The 16650-nt window shown below is 44.3% G+C and overlaps 1 protein-coding gene across 1 annotated transcript in view; it reads left to right on the top strand.

Annotated features, from left to right (window-relative positions):
* Positions 1-16650, top strand: part of LOC130368542 (cAMP-regulated phosphoprotein 19) — a 31172-nt gene that overhangs the window by 4033 nt on the left and 10489 nt on the right. The window contains exon 2 of the mRNA XM_056572340.1: positions 8982-9104. Within this exon, the coding sequence (XP_056428315.1) occupies positions 8982-9104 (123 nt within the window). The remainder of the gene's footprint in view (positions 1-8981; positions 9105-16650) is intronic.

Genomic DNA, 16650 nt, shown 5'->3' with positions numbered 1-16650 from the left:
AAAATCCTGCGCATCAAAAAGACCCTTATAGAGTACACATGGGGCTGATGGGGGTAGCTCTGTTTGCCTGCCTGTAGAAGAGTGCACGGCTGAAGATTGACTACATGTGGCTGCACCCTAAGGGGCTAACACATAACTGCAGACCACGCTGCTTTATATTAAATAGTATAAATTTTGCTCAGAATTTGCAACAGTAAATTCTGAGAGTAATCTGCTTGCAGCAACTTCCTATTGTTTTCAGTGGGATTTGGCTGCACTGTACACAAAGCGGATCTGAATTCCACCCACAGAATGAACATGTTCGGCTTTTTCAACGGGAATGCTCTTGACATATACTTATTGTAGCCCATTCACTTGATAAAGACCAAAAGGGTAACTTTATACCCCATATACGAACAGTGAGGGATCTTTTTTTGTTTATTTTAAGGCCTGTGAAAAATAAAAGCAATCTGGTTGCTATGAGCAACTGAGCAAGTTTTTCTCTGCACAGGTTTTGATACATCTCCAGCAGCCGTATATTTCGGCGTATAAGACTACTTTTTAACCCCGACTTTTTTTCGGGAAAAGTCGGGGGTCGTCTTATACGCCGGGTATTGGGGTCCGGGATAGGAAAACTTATGACTATCTGCCCGGGCCGGCTCCCATGTGCGGGGGCCGGCCAGAGCAGATAAAAACTAATTACTGATACTAAAAACCATGGTGTCTCCAGCTGTTGTGAAACTAAAACTCCCAGCATGCCCGGACAGCCTTTGCCGGTCCGGGCATGCTGGTAGTTGTGGTTACACAACAGCTTGAGGCACCCTGGTTTTTAGTATCACTGGAGCAGATAATCATAGCTTTTCCTATGCCGGACATCCCTGTGTCCCGAAAGATCTTTTCGGGACATAGGGATGTCTGCCGGTCACTCACCATTCCCTGACTGGCGCGCGCCCTCCTGCGGTCCTCCTCCGCTTCTGCGCCTCTATGGTTGTACGCACAGGACGTCAGTGACGTCCTCCTGCAACCATACCCATAGAGACGCAGGAGGACGCACGCCTACAATGTATGGCTGGATGCTGTATGTCTGTACTGCCCCCACAGTGTTCTGATTACTGCTCCTCCGGCCCGGGGTCACCATCTACTGCTATGGACCATAGCAGCAGTCCCGGGCCTGTAGGAGCGGTGACCGGATCACTGAAGATGACGCGCCGCCGGTCACTCACCAGGCCCCGGCCGGCGTGCGTCCCGTGCGTACAACCATAGAGGCGGAGGAGGATGCGTGCCGGTCGGGGAATGGTGAGTGACCGGCAGACATCCCTATGTCCCGAAAAGATCTTTCGGGACACAGGGATGTCAGGCATAGGAAAAGCTATGATTATCTGCTCCCGTGATACTAAAAACCAGGGTGCCTCAAGCTGTTGTGTAACAACAACTACCAGCATGCCCGGACCGGCAAAGGCTGTCATCTTCTTCAGTGATCCGGTCACTGTTCCTACAGGCCCGGGACTGCTGCTATGGTCCATAGCAGTAGATGGTGACCCCGGGCCGGAGGAGCGGTAATCGGAACACTGTGGGGGCAGTACAGACATACAGCCTCCAGCCATACATTGTATATGGCTGGAGGCTGTATGTCTGGGGGGGGAAGCTGCCTACTAATGTGGGGTAGCTCCCGACCTAATGTGGGGTAACTCCCGATTCCCGACCTATTGTGGGGGAACTGCTGACCTAATGTGGAGGAACTGCTGACCTAATGTGGGGGGAGCTGCTTACCAATGTGGGGGAACTGCTGACCTAATGTGGGGGAGCTGCCTACTAATATGGGGAACTGCAACCTAATGTGGGGGGAGCTGCTTACTATTGTGGGGGAACTGCTGACCTAATGTGGGGGAGCTGCCTACTAATATGGGGAACTGCAACCTAATGTGGGGGGGGAACATGCTGCCTACCTAATGTGGGGGGAACTACAAGGTTCTGTACATCGCAGTAGAAGGGGTAGTCTTATACAGCGAGTATATCCCAAACTCTATATTTTTTAACTGTAAAAGTTGGGGGTCGTCTTATACGCCCAGTCGTCTTATACTCTAGCATATACGGTAGTTGGTTTATAATATTGGTGTAAGGCTGGAATTCCACTTTATTTTTTTTGGGGAAAAACGCCAATTCTGTTGCATGGCGTTTTTCTGCCAAAAAACGCTGCGGCCAGATGTTGTAAATCAATGAAAAAACGCAAAATTCTTTTTCCACTTTGTGTTTTTCAGTTTGGCGTTTTTTCACTCTTTCAGCTCCTTGGAGGTTTAGCAAAATCGCAGTATGTTGAGCCTATGGCTTTTTTTTTTTTTCCTCCTGAAATCGGGAAAATAAGATACAGTAGTGATGGAAAAAATTGTATTTAACGAAATTTATCTTTTTTATAACCATTTTTATTTTTAAACAGGGATCAGTTTATGTATGTGGGCAGGGGCCTAAAAATGTAGTATTGTGTAATTTTCACTTTTCATTCATTTTTTACATTTTTTAGGTAGTACTACTACTCCCAGCATGAAACACACTGTTCCGTCATGGGAGTAATACCTGTACTAATTGACAGATTGCCCAGAGTTCCGTTGCGATCCTTCTGTATAATTTATAGATGCGGCCGGACGCTCTTCTATGGTCCTCTGCACTGCCTTTTATATACACCTTATCATGTTTCCCGCAGAGAGCTGTGATTGGCCAGATGGTTCCAGCCAATCACAACTGTTAGAAATATGAATAGGTGTCTACATATATATATATGTCAGTGCAGGGGACCATAGAAGAGTGGCTGGCCGCATCTATACATTATACAGGAGGATCACAGCGGGTGTAAGGAGTGACATCTGCTGTGATGTTTCCTTAACTGCAGGTACTAATGTTCCCAACATGTAGCACACTCTGCTCCATGCTGGGAGCTGTAGTACCTGCATTAATAGACAGATTGCTACAGATGTCAGAAGTTACATCCGCTGCGATCTGTCTATTAATGCAGGTACTACAGCTCCCAGCATGGAGCAGAGTGTGCTCCATGTTGGGAACAATAGTACCTGCAGTTAAGGAAACATCACAGCAGATGTCACTCCTGACACCCGCTGTGATCGTCCTATCTATTGCAGAGATGCGAAGTGGCTTTCTCCTGCGCTCTGCATCTCTGCTCTGTACTCCGGCCAGTGATATCAATAGAACATCACACATTCATATTTCCCTCTGAGAGCTGTGATTTGCTGCAACCATCCGGCCAATCCCCACTCTGGGCGGAAAATATGAATGAGTGGTGTTCTATTCACATCACTGGCCAGAGTACAGTGCAGAGATGTGAGAGCCGTGTAGAGCCGCTCCGCATCTCTGCTATTTTATGGTGTGACACCCGGGGCGATATGTCTATTAGTACAGGTACTACTACTCCCATCAGGGAACAGTCTGTTCCATGCTGGGAGAAGTAGTACTACCTAAAAAAAAAAAAAAAAAAAAAAAAAAATTTAAAAAAATGATGACACGCACACACACTTTATTATTAAAAATTAAAATTTCGTATAAAAAAAAAAAATCTGATATCCAACAAATTTTGAAAATAAAAAACGCCAAAGGGGCCAAAAATGCAATTTCCACTCAAATACAAAAACCTCAGATGCAGGAAGTTGCACTTGCGTTTTTTTCTGGCGTTTTTTTTTCTGTGGAAAAAACTAAGTGGAATCCTAGCCTTATACTTACCGTGACAGGCTTGACTTTTTTTGTCATATTTTCTGTTTGTGTGCTGTGTGTGTGTATATATATATATATATATATATATATATATATATATATATACATCCCTTGAGAATTCCACCTGTCAGCAGAACTAGAGAACCTGTGTTCCCCAATTAAACGGCTATACTGCTCTGCTGTGGGTCGTCTTTTTCTTTATATAGTCCCACCAGGTCTAGCGTTCAGTTCAAGTCTTGATGATGTTCGCCTCACAATCCTTTGCGGCTCGAGGTGGCAGCTGGTATTGGGGGGGGGGGGGGGGCTTGGCTATTTCTTGTATTTCCTCACAAGCCCCCTGATGACGTTTGCTGTCCATCTGTACGTCCTGACGTGCCAGCGTTCCCTGTGAAGATTGCAGAGATCATGGGATGTTGGGACGTACAGATGGGGGCTGGCTTGTGAGAAAATACAAAAATAATAGCCAAGCCCCCTGATCCCAGCTGCCGCCTCGAGCCGCAAAGGATTGTGAGACAAACGTCAAGACCTGAACTGAACGTTAGACCTGGGGAACCATATAAAGATGGTGAGTAGAGATGAGCGCACTTACAGCTCCTCTCTAATTGTAAGACTAATGTCATCAGGACCTGACCTAGACCGGGGGGACCATATAATGATGAAAAATACAATCCATGGCAGAGCGGTATAGCAAGTAAATGTAAAACTAGCATAATTATTCATAATGGGCAGGATAGCTAAAAGTTGGGTAACCCTGGAATACCAATTTAAAAAATGCTGTGGCACTTTCTGACAGTAGACAGAGGTCACAGGGCCCCATTAAAGTAATTGTTATCCTAGAAAACGTGTAAATTAAAACTTTGTACCCACGGAGCTGGTCCTGACAGCTGTATCATGGAGCCATGGCACACGCCTTTTTATAAATGTTTGGTATCTGACATTAGATGCAGCCTGGAAATGATGGTGCAGCAATTTCAGAACTAGTCTGTCATTCTGTACAATAGCTGACTGTTAAAATGTGTGCCAGGCATTGAGTCTAACATTGGAATGATGCCCCAGCTGGATCTTGTAAAGAGTATGACTAGCATACTAGAAGTCTGGGAGTACTGTGCTAGGGAGACTCTCAAGACAAATTTAGGGATCGACCGATATCGATATTTACATTTTTTTTAATTTTTTTTAGGGCTGATACTGATAATCTGCGACCTTTCAGGTCGATAGCGGATAGGATAACCTATACCAGAATATCGGTATAAGTGATCAGCTATTTCAGTTTTCACACTGTACACTTTACAGAAATGACATGTATTCTTTATTCTGTGGTTCAATATGATGCCCATGATTACGTACCTTTCTATTTTTGTACCGCTTAAAAAAAATCTAAAATTTTTTGTACAAAATCAGTAATATAAAATCGCCCTATTTTGACTACCTATAACGCTTTCATTTTTCCATATGGGGCGGTGTGAGGGCTCCCTTTTTGCGCCATCATCTGTACTTCTTATCAATACCTAATTTGCATTTATAAAACTTTTAGATCACTTTTACATTTTTTTTTTTGCGCTTTAATGTGACAAAAGCATCATTTTTGGACTTTTTATTTTTTTACGTTTACGCTGTTCGTCATGTCACTACCCTGCCCCTGTGTGATGTCACACCCGTCCCCTCAATGCAAGTCTATGAGAGGGGGCGTGAATACGGTCACGTCCCCTCCCATAGACTTGCATTGAGGGGGCAGAGTCGTGACGTCACGATCTTACATCCCCCATGGTCGGGATGGTATTAGCCTGAGGGCCTCCAGCGGTTCCGGAAGCCGTTACAGGTGGGTGCCGCATGGTAGAATGCGGGGGTCCCCAGCAGCAGGACCCCCGCAATCAGACATCTTATCCCCTATCCTTTTGGATAGGGGATAAGATGTCTAGGGGTGGAGTACCCCTTTAACATTATATTTCGATAGTTTGGACATTTACACATGCGGCGATATCAAATATGTTTATTAAAAACTTTATGCTTTTTGGGGGGTAAAATGGGGGGGGGGGGAAAGGGACAATTTTCTTTTTATTGGGGGAGTGAATTTTTCAGGGATGGCAACCAGGACCCTGCTGTGTATGACGCAAACACCGCTCCGGTGCTCCCGGTCACACACAGTATGTAAATGTAGGTCCTGGTGCGCTAAGTACCTCCGCACCAGGACGTACATTTACGTCCGTGGTCGTTAAGGGGTTAATAAATGTTCCACATTATCTGTTTGCCCACTGCTGCTGTTCCAATGGTGCCAGGTTCAACTTGTTCTGCCAATCACTGCCTGAGGTGCGTTGCTGTGTGGCCAGGAATTGGCTAAACAGGCATTTCAGTAACTCCATGTGCTTCTGTGTTTTTTCTACCAAACAACCCTGGCGAACAAGTCTAGAAAACTGAAATTATCAGACGCTTATCCACAGGATAGGGAATGTGTCCAATATTGGGGAGTGGGGTCTGACTGCTGGGATTCCGGCCTATCTCCTGTACAGGGCTCTGATTACTACAGTCTTTGGCATGCTCCAGCCCCCACCTTTCTGGGCAAGTGCAAATGACAACCTGTTGAGCCAATTACCGGCTGTGGAGGGACATTGAAGTGTCCGGTGACTGGCTGAGCGGGACATCACTTGCACTCGTCCAGGAAGGTGGGGACCAGAACGTGCCGATGGAAGGTAAGTAGATGGGTCCCCGTACAGGAGATCATTGGGGATTGTAGTGCAGGTATTGTATGATCAATATGGTTTAACAGCTCAGCCTTATTTATTTCAGTGGAGTAAAAGGATTTTTTTCAATTACTCATATTGGTAGCCTATCCTTAGCATAGACCCTCCATATCTGATCAGCGGGCAGGCTGGTCTGCAGGGTAGCTTTAACCATTGAAAATGTGGCCAGAAGCAGTTGGCTCTGTTCATTCCATATTGGCACAAAGCAGTGCATTTAACAAAATGAATACCGTATTTTTCGCCGTATAAGACACACTTTTTGTTCCCCAAAACTGGGGGGGAAAAGTTGGTGCGTCTTATACGGCGAATACACACCTATCTGGTCGAATACACACCTATCAACTGCCCGGGACCCGCGGCTAATACAGGACATCACAGATCGCGGTGATGCCCTGTATTAACCCTTCAGACGCAGAGATCTAAGCTGACCACCGCGTCTGAAGCGAAAGTGACACTAACCCGGCTGCTCAGTCGGGCTGTTCGGGACCGCCGCTGTGAAATCGCGGCATCCCGAACAGCTTACAGGACACCGGGAGGGACCTTACCTGCCTCCTCGGTGTCTGCTCCGGGCCGGGATCCCCTGCATGGCGGCGCTCTCCTTAGACATCATCACGTCGTCGTGCACGCCGTCCCGTCATCCAATAGGAGTAGCGCCGTGATGACGGCGACATGGCGGCGACGGAGAGCGTGGATCCCAGGGAAGATGATGCCCAAAGCGATGGAGAGACATCCAGGGCAGCGGTGACTGGTCCGGAGCGGCGGGGACACGTGAGTACTGCCTCCTATCCAGTGGTCTTCAACCTGCGGACCTCCAGATGTTACGAAACTACAACTCCCAGCATGCCCGGACAGACAACAGCTGTCCGGGCATGCTGGGAGTTGTAGTTTTGCAACATCTGGAGGTCCGCAGGTTGAAGATCACTGTTGGGTGCAGAATCTTTTTTTTTTTTTTCTTCTAGATTTTGCACCTTTATAATTGGGTGTCTTATATACCGGTGCGTCCCATAGGGCGAAAAATACGGTAAATAAAACTCCACTTAAGCCACTTAAAATTTAGGGTATAAAATATATCAGCCTTAGAAGTCTCACATCAGGGAGTATGAGCACATTTAGGATGTTTTCCATTTAAAAGCATGGCTGATTTGGTATAGAAACAAACCCTTTGGGGGAGATTATTAAAACCTGTCCAATAGAAAAGTTGCTGAGTTGCCCATAGCAACCAATCATATCGCTGCTTTCATTTTTCAAAAAGCCTCTGAAAAATGAAAGTAATTTAATTGGTTGCTATGAGCAACTTTTCCTCTAAACAGGTTTTGATAAATCTCCCCCTTTTTTATTCTTGACAAGAACTACCAGTACACCTGGTATATTGGAAAAATGTTAATGTTGTTTCAGCTATTATAAATAAAAAAAAATTGTAGACCTACGCCTGGGTCTTGCAAAATGTGGTTTGCACAAATGAAATCTTTGGCGTCTATTATATTGGGGGTGTGGCGCTAACTATATCCATGTAGACTCCTATAAAATGTCTAGATATGCTGGTTCAGCATTCCACTTGTGGCACTTAGATTTATATAGAATTAATAATTTTTCATATGGTATTGTAGGCAGGTTTTAGTTACAACAGGTTGTGAAGCAGCCCTTCTGCCCCTGGCCCTTTTAGAGGTGGAAGGTGTGTACCCTAAGGCTATGTTTATACAGCAGCATTTCTGCAGGGACTTCTACAGAAATGAATTGCACATTCACTTCAATGGAATTCCTGCAGCAGAAATTCTTGTGTGTGAACAGGACAGTGGAATCCCATTGAAGTGTATTGACTTTAAATTTGTTCAGAATTTTCATGCGGAATTCCATGCAAAAATTCTAGTGTGGGAACATTCGGGGAGATTTAGCAAAACCTGTCCAGAGGAAAAGTTGCCGAGTTGCCCATAGCAACCAGATCGCTTCTTTCATTTCTGATATGGCCTTCTCAAAAACAAAAGAAGCAATCTGGTTGCTATGGGCAACTCAGCAACTTTTCCTCTGGACAGGTTTTGCTAAATCTCCCCCATAGCCTAAGAGCAGCATGTAATAGAACAGTGACATAAAACTGTCCCATTCAGATGAATTAAAAAACGCTACAGAGCATTCTCTGTGAATCTTTCACAAGTCATTCTACATAAAGGAGGATGCTAATATGTACTGTGAATGGTGGTGGATCCAGTGTTATCTATAAACTAATGTTACCTTTTACTGTGCTCTTCAAAAGAAAGGCACTGCTGGAAAATAATCTCTACAGAACAGGAAGTCTCGGCTTATTTTTTGCCCTAGCGGCCATAATGGAAACTGCAAGATATCTTGATCTAAAGTATAGATGATAAAATGCAAAATTTGAAAAACCATCACCAAAATGTATTTTAAAATATGGTTAAATTGAGCTCGGTTCCACATAAAGCAAAAGTGTTTCTTTAGTAAGATTAAATATAAGTGATTCTCTTTAAGCTGAGCACGTGATGTTGTAAATAGAAATGTTTACTGTATTTCACTCAGTTTACTTTCCTTTTTAAGGAGATGGAGGATAAGGTGATAAGCCCAGAAAAAGCCGAAGAGGCCAAATTAAAAGCACGGTATCCACATCTGGGGCCTAAACCAGGAGGGTCAGACTTCTTGAGAAAAAGGCTACAGAAAGGGGTAAGAGAATAATTTACTATTTCTCACTGCTTCTGTATACTTTCTTGCTTAAACAATTTCCTGGCCATGGATGTGTTAAGTCACATCTCTAAAGGCTTAAAGGGGTACTCCGGTGGAAATGTATTATTATTATTTTTTTTAAATCAACTGGTGCCAGAAAGTTAAACAGATTTGTTAATTACTTCTATTAAAAAAATCTTAATCCCATCCAGTACTTTTTTGGGGCTATATACTACAGAGGAAATACTTTTACTTTTTAGATTTCTCTGATGTCATGACCACAGTGCTCTCTGCTGACCTCTGCTTTCCATTTTAGGAACTGTCCAGAGCAGGAGAAAATTCCCATAGCAAACATATGATGCTTTGCACAGTTCCTAAAATGGACAGCAGATGTCAGCAGAGAGCACTGTGGTCATGACATCAGGGAAATCTAAAAAGTAAAGGATTTCCTCTGTAGTATATAGCCCCTAAAATGTACTGGAAGGATTAAGATGTTTTTAATAGAAGTAATTTACAAATCTGTTTAACTTTCTGGCACCAGTTGATTTAAAAATAAATAAATACATTTTCCACGGGAGTACCCCTAAAGGAAAACTTAGCCTGTTCACCCACTCTAAACCCAATACACTGGGTTGTAGTGTGAGTGAACAGTAGTCCAATGAGGGAGTCACGTACTTAAATATGTCCAATAGGTTCCGAGATGTCCCCCATAAGATCCTCTGCTGAATTCAGTGAATCACGTACAGGGGTCGGGGCTTCGCCAGCGTAATTTACTTGTCTGTGACTTCACTCTGCTAGGTTGTGGAGCCACAGACAATGAATATGTAAATTGAGCTGGCCAAGCCCTGCCCCCTGCCTGCCTTTAACGTGGACTTTATTGTATGTAAGTGCAGAATGTTATCTTTCAGTAATATCTGGCTCAATGTTCTAGGTGCTATTGTTGGGACATAGCAGTGTCAAAGTCAGAGAGCAACATAGTTTTCCTACCGTGTTTCTCCGAAAATAGGACCGGGTCTTATATAAAGTTTAGCCCCAAAAAATACACTAGGGCTAATTTTCAGGGTAGGGCTTATTTATCTATGGTATGCACATTGAACAAAATGGCGGTTCCACAGTATTTATCCCCCCCCCCCCCCCCCCCCCCCCCATTATCATCATGTGATATGCGCGAGCTGCCCCCCCCCCCCCCCCCACCCCTGCCGGTTTATCAGCCCAGCGCTGCACCCCACAATCCCCACATCGGGGTACTGATCATTTGTCACCCGCGAGCGCAGCTTCTCTCCCCCCTGCCAAATAATTATCAGCCGCTGCGCTGTATCTATTCCTGTGCCCGGGCTGCAAATATTAAAAAGCAATCTTTAACTTACCTTCGTCCTCCTTTCCCCCGTTGCTAAGGCACCGGCCTCATGGTCCCTCCGCTGTTCTTGCTGCTTCCTGGTGTTGTGGCGTCTCAGAGCCTTCAGCCTATCACCGGCCAAAGCGATGTCCCGCCTCGGCCGATGATAGACTGAGCCGACTGTCGTGTAAGAAGCCGGCCGGCGAGCGAGAACAGCAAAGGACAGCGAGGCCGGTTCCTTAGCAACGGGGGAACGGAGGACGAAGGTAAGTTAGATTGCTTTTAAATATTTGCAGCCCGGGCATTGTCTAGGTCAGTGGTCTTCAACCTGCGGACCTCCAGATGTTGCAAACATTTACAACATCTGGAGGTCTGCAGGTTGGAGATCACTGGTCTAGGCCTTATCGGGGTAGGGCTTATATTGCAGCCCACCCCGATAATCCGGCTAGGGCTTATTTTCGGGGTAGGTACTAGTTTCGGGGAAACACAGTAGTTCTGTGTGTCTGTAATGGATGATACTGGAACCTTACTTAAAGGGGTACTCCGGTGGAAAACTTTATTTTAAATCAACTGGTGCCAGAAAGCTTAACAGATTTGTAAATTCTATTAATAAATCTTAATCCTTCCAGTAGTTATGGGCTGCTGTATACTACAGAGGAAGTTCTTTTATTTTTGAATTTCATTTGTCTGACCACAGTGCTCTCTGCTGACACCTCTGTCAATGTCAAGAACTGTCCAGAGCAGGAGCAAATCCCCATAGCAGATGTATCCTGAGACGTACTAAAGAAATTCAAAAAGAAAAAATGTTCTCTGTAGTGTATAGCAGCTAATAGGTACTGGAAGGATTAAGATTATTAAATAGAATATTTTTTTACTTTCTGGCACCAGTTGATTTAAAAACAATTCCCACCCCCCACCAGAATACCCCTCTTAACCCCTGGAGAACACAGGGTATATCTGATGTCCTGGCCACCTGGTCCTAAACGCACCAGGGCATACATATACACCCTGTTGTGTTCAGTTTATGAAGTGAGCCATGCAGTCACTGCTAATGAAGAACAGAAAAAGTTTAATAAAAGTTTAACCCTTTGAGCACAAAGCCCATTTTAACCTTAAGGACCAGGCAAATTTTATATTTGCGTTTTCGTTTTTTCCTCCTCTCCTTCTGAAATCCATAACTTTTATATTTCCATCTACAGACCCATATAAGGGCTTGTTTTTTGCGTGACCAATTGTACTTCTCATTTTACCATGAAATGTACAGCGAACCCAAAAAAATATTTTTTTTTTAGGGAATTACACTTAAATGAAAACCACAATTTTGCACATTTTGGAGTTTCGTTTTCACACTGTACATTTTATGGTAAAAATGACGTGTTCTTTATTCTGTGGGTCACTACGATTAAAATAATACCCATGGCTAGATACTTTTGTACCGCTTAAAAAAATCAAATTTTTTTGTACAAAATCAGTAATCTAAAATCGCCCTATTTTGACCACCTATAACTTTTAAATTTTTCCGTATATAGGGCTGTATGAGGGCTCATTATTTGCGCCATCATCTGTACTTATCGATACCACATTTGCATGTATAAAACTTTTAGATCATTTATTTTTGGGGGGAATAAAATGTGACCATAAAGCAGCATTTTTGGACTTATATTTTTATTTTATTTTATGTTTACGCAGTTCACCGTACGGGATCATTAACATTATATTTTGCTAGTTCAGACATTTACGCACATGGCGAGACCAAATGTTTATATAAAAAAAAAAAAAAAAAAAAAAAAATTATGCTTTTTGGGGGTAAAATGGGGAAAAATGGACAATTTTCATTTTTAATGGGAGGGGATTTTTCAGTCTTTTAATTTTTTTTTAAAGGAAAACATCCGTGACATGAGCACCGCTCTGATGACCGCGGTCATACACAGGGCGTAACTGTACGTCCTGGTGCGCAAAGTACCGCCAAACCAGGATGTACATTTACATCCGTGGTCGTTAAGGGGTTAAGACACACATTAACCCCTTCCTTATTAAAAGTTCACCCCCTCTTCCTGTATAAAAACATGTAAACATAATTAAAATACACATGGTATTGCTGCATTCATAATTGTCCGAACTATTAAAATAAAACATTATATATTCTGTATGGTGAATGTGAAGGGGAAAAAAAAACAGAATTGCAATTTTTAGAACATCTTAGAAAAGAGTAAAAAAGCGATAAACTCTAATCAATACCAAAATGGTACCGATACAGATTATGGCGCAAAAAATTATCCCTCATACAGCTCGATATATGAAAAAAATAAAAAAGCTACAGGGGTCAGAAAATGGCAATAGAGTCTTTCAGACCCCTTAACTACATCGGACATCAATGTACGTCGTGGTACTTAGCGCACCATGACGACTGGTGCTCGCATGGTGCAGAGCAGGTCGCGGCTACTGTCAGCAGCCAGGAACCCACCGGTTATGGCAGACATCAGCAATCAAACTGATGTCTGCCATTAACCCCTCAGATGCTGTAATCAATACAGATCATGGCATGTGCGGCACTTAAAATGGATGATCAGATCACCTGCAGTGCTGCCGCTGGGATCCGATCATCCAGCATGGCTGCCTGAGGTCCCCTCACCTGCCTCTGGCTGTCTCAGGGGTCTTCTGCTCTGGTCTGAGATTGAGCAGGCCAGAGCAGAAGATCATGGATAACACTGATCAGTGCTATGCCCTATGATTGCAATAAATAGTCCCGAATGGGGACATAAAAAAGGGGAACAAAAAGTTAAAAAAAATTGGAAAAATACCCTCCCTCAATAACCTCTTCAGGACATAGGGCGTATGGATACGCCCTGCATCCCGAGTCCTTAAGGACCGAGGGCGTATCCATACGCCCGTGGGAATTCCGGCCCCCACCGCTAGCCAGTTGGGGACCGGAGCCGGATGCCTGCTGAAATCGTTCAGCAGGCATCCCGGCATATCGCTCAGGGGGGTCATTATGCCCCCCCATGTCGGCGATCGCCGCAGATCGCTGGACAATTCAGTCCAGCGATCTGCGGCGATTCCGGGTCGATCGGGTCTCCAGTGACCCGGAATTACTGGCTGTTCGGGGCCGTCTCTGATGACCCCGAACAGCCAGAGCCTGCAGGGGTGAGGTGGCACTGGTGCCACCTCACGATCGCCCTGATTCGTCGGCCAGATTACCGGCCGACCAATCAGGGCGCCTGCTGCGGGTGTCACTCCCGCACCCGCTCCGCCCCTCTTCCGGAGGACGTGAGCGGGTGCGGGACGTGCACCCCGGGTGCTGGGGACCCCGATCCCCGGCGTGAATGTTGGGATCAGGGCCCCAGGAGCAGCGATGACGAGGGACTGACCTCATGCGGCTGGATCGTTGGAGGTGAGTGACAGCCTCCTGCTGTTGCCTAGCAACAGCTCCCAGCATGCAAAAAGGGCATGCTGGGAGCTGTAGTTATGCAACAGCAGGAGGCAGACCACCACAACTCCCAGCATTCCCTTATCGGCATGCTGGGACTTATAGTTTTGCAACAGCTGGAGGCACATTTTTTTCTATGGAAAAGTGTACCTTCAGCTGTTGTATAACTACAACTCCCAGCTTGCACAAACAGCTAAAGTGCATGCTGGGAGTTGTAGTGGTGCATCTGCTGGTTGCATAACTACAACTCCCAGCATGCCCGTTGGCTGGCGGTGACTGCTGAGAGTTGTAGTTTTGCAACAGCTGAAGGCACACTGGTTGTGAAACTTTAGTTTTTTTTTTTTTTTACCTAACTCAGTGTTTCACGACCGGTGCCCCTCCAGCTGTTGCAAACTACAACTCTCAGCAGTCACCGTACACCATGCACCGTACATGCTGGGAGTTGTAGTTTTGCAACAGCTGGAGGCACACTGGTTGTGAAACACTGAGTTAGGTCACAAACTCAGTGATGCATAACCAGTGTGCCTACAGTTGTTGCAAAACTACAACTCTCATCAGTCACCGACAGCCAACGGGCATGCTGGGAGTTGTAGTTATGCAACAGCTGGATGTCCCCCCCCCCCCCCCCCCCCCCAATGTGAACGTACAGGGTACACTCACATGGGCAGAGGATTACAGTAAGTATCTGGCTGCAAGTTTGAGCTGCGGCAAACTTTCTGCTGCAGCTCAAACTGCCAGCGAGAAACTACTGTGAACCCCCCGCCCGTGCGACTGTACCCTAAAAACACTACACTACACTACCACAAAAAATAAAATAAAAAGTAAAAAAACACTACATATACACATACCCCTATACAACCCCCCTCCCCTCCCCAATAAAAATGAAAAACGTCTGGTACGCCACTGTTTCCAGAACGGAGCCTCCAGCTGTTGCAAAACAACTCCCAGTATTGTCGGACAGCCGTGGACTGTCCAGGCATGCTGGGAGTTTTGCAACAGCTGGAGGCACCCTGTTAGGGGAATTCTACGCCAGTGATTCCCAATGTCCACCCCTATGCAAGTCCCTAATTTAGGCCTCAAATGCGCATGGCGCTCTCACTTTGGAGCCCTGTCGTATTTCAAGGCAACAGTTTAGGGTCACATATGGGGTATCGCCGTACTCGGGAGAAATTGTGTTACAAATTTTGGGGGGTATTTTCTGCTTTTACCCTTTTTAAAAATGTAAAATTTTTGGGAAGAGGCATTTTAGGTAAAAAAAAATTTTTTATTTTTTTTTTACATATGCAAAAGTCGTGAAACACCTGTGGGGTATAAAGGTTCACTTAACCCCTTGTTACGTTCCCCGAGGGGTCTAGTTTCCAAAATGATATGCCATGTGTTGTGTTTTTTTTGCTGTCCTGGCACCATAGGGGCTTCCTAAATGCGGCATGCCCCCAGAGAAAAATTTGCTTTCAAAAAGCCAGATGTGACTCCTTCTCTTCCGAGACCTGTAGTGCGCCAGCAGAGCACTTTTCACCCCCATATGGGGTGTTTTCTGAATCAGGAGAAATTGGGCTTCAAATTATTAGGGGTATTTTCTGCTATTACCCTTTATAAAAATTTAATTTTTTTTGGGAAAACAAGCATTTTAGGTAAAAAAAAAAATGTTATTTATTTTTTTACATTTGCAAAAGTCGTGAAACACCTGTGGGGTATTAAGGTTCACTTCATCCCATGTTACATTCCCCAAGGGGTCTAGTTTCCAAAATGGTATGCCATGTGTTTTTTTTTTTTTTGCTGTTCTGGCACCATAAGGGCTTCCTAAATGCAACATGCCCCCTAAAAACCATTTCAGAAAAACGTACTCTCCAAAATCCCCTTGTCGCTCCTTCGGTTCTGAGCCCTCTACTGCGCCCGCCGAACACTTTACATAGACATATGAGGCATGTGCTTACTCGAAAGAAATTGGGCTACAAATTCAAGTAAAAATTTTGCCCTTTTACCCCTTGTAAAAAATGCAAAAATTGGGTCTACAAGAACATGCAAGTGTAAAAAATGAAGATTGTGAATTTTCTCCTTCACTTTGCTGCTATTCGTGTGAAACACCTAAAGGGTTAAAACACTTACTGAATGTCATTTTGAATACTTTGGGGGGGTGTAGTTTTTATAATGGGGTCATTTATGGGGTATTTCTAATATGAAGACCCTTCAAATCCACTTCAAACCTGAACTGGTCCCTGAAAAATACGGAGTTTGAAAATTTTGTGGAAAATTGCTGCTGACCGTTGAAGCCCTCTGGTGTCTTCCAAAAGTAAAAATACTTGTCAATGCAAACATAAAGTAGACATATTGCATATGTGAATAAAAAAAAAAATTATTTGGAATATCCATTTTCCTTACAAGCAGAGAGCTTCAAAGTTAGAAAAATGCAAAATTTTCAAATTTTTCATCAAATTTACGGATTTTTCACCAAGAAAGGATGCAAGTATCGACAAAAATTTACCACTATGTTAAAGTAGAATATGTCACGAAAAAACTATCTCGGAATCAGAATGATAACTAAAAGCATTCCAGAGTTATTAATGTTTTAAAGTGACAGTGGTCAGATGTGCAAAAAACGCTCCGGTCCTTAAGGCCAAAAGGGGCTCCATCCTGAAGGGGATAAAAACGTGAATTGTCCCTTTTTCCTACTTTACCCCCCCAAAAAAAGTTAAAAATAAAACCTATTTGGTATCGCCCCGTGCGCAAATGTCCAAACTATCAAAATATAATGTTAAATGGGTTATCCAGGAAAAAACTTTTTA

Source organism: Hyla sarda, chromosome 4, assembly GCF_029499605.1.
Source record: "Hyla sarda isolate aHylSar1 chromosome 4, aHylSar1.hap1, whole genome shotgun sequence".
Classification (NCBI taxonomy): domain Eukaryota; kingdom Metazoa; phylum Chordata; class Amphibia; order Anura; family Hylidae; genus Hyla; species Hyla sarda.
The sequence above is the reverse complement of the archived record's forward strand: the minus strand, read 5'-3'. Positions and strand labels throughout refer to the sequence as shown.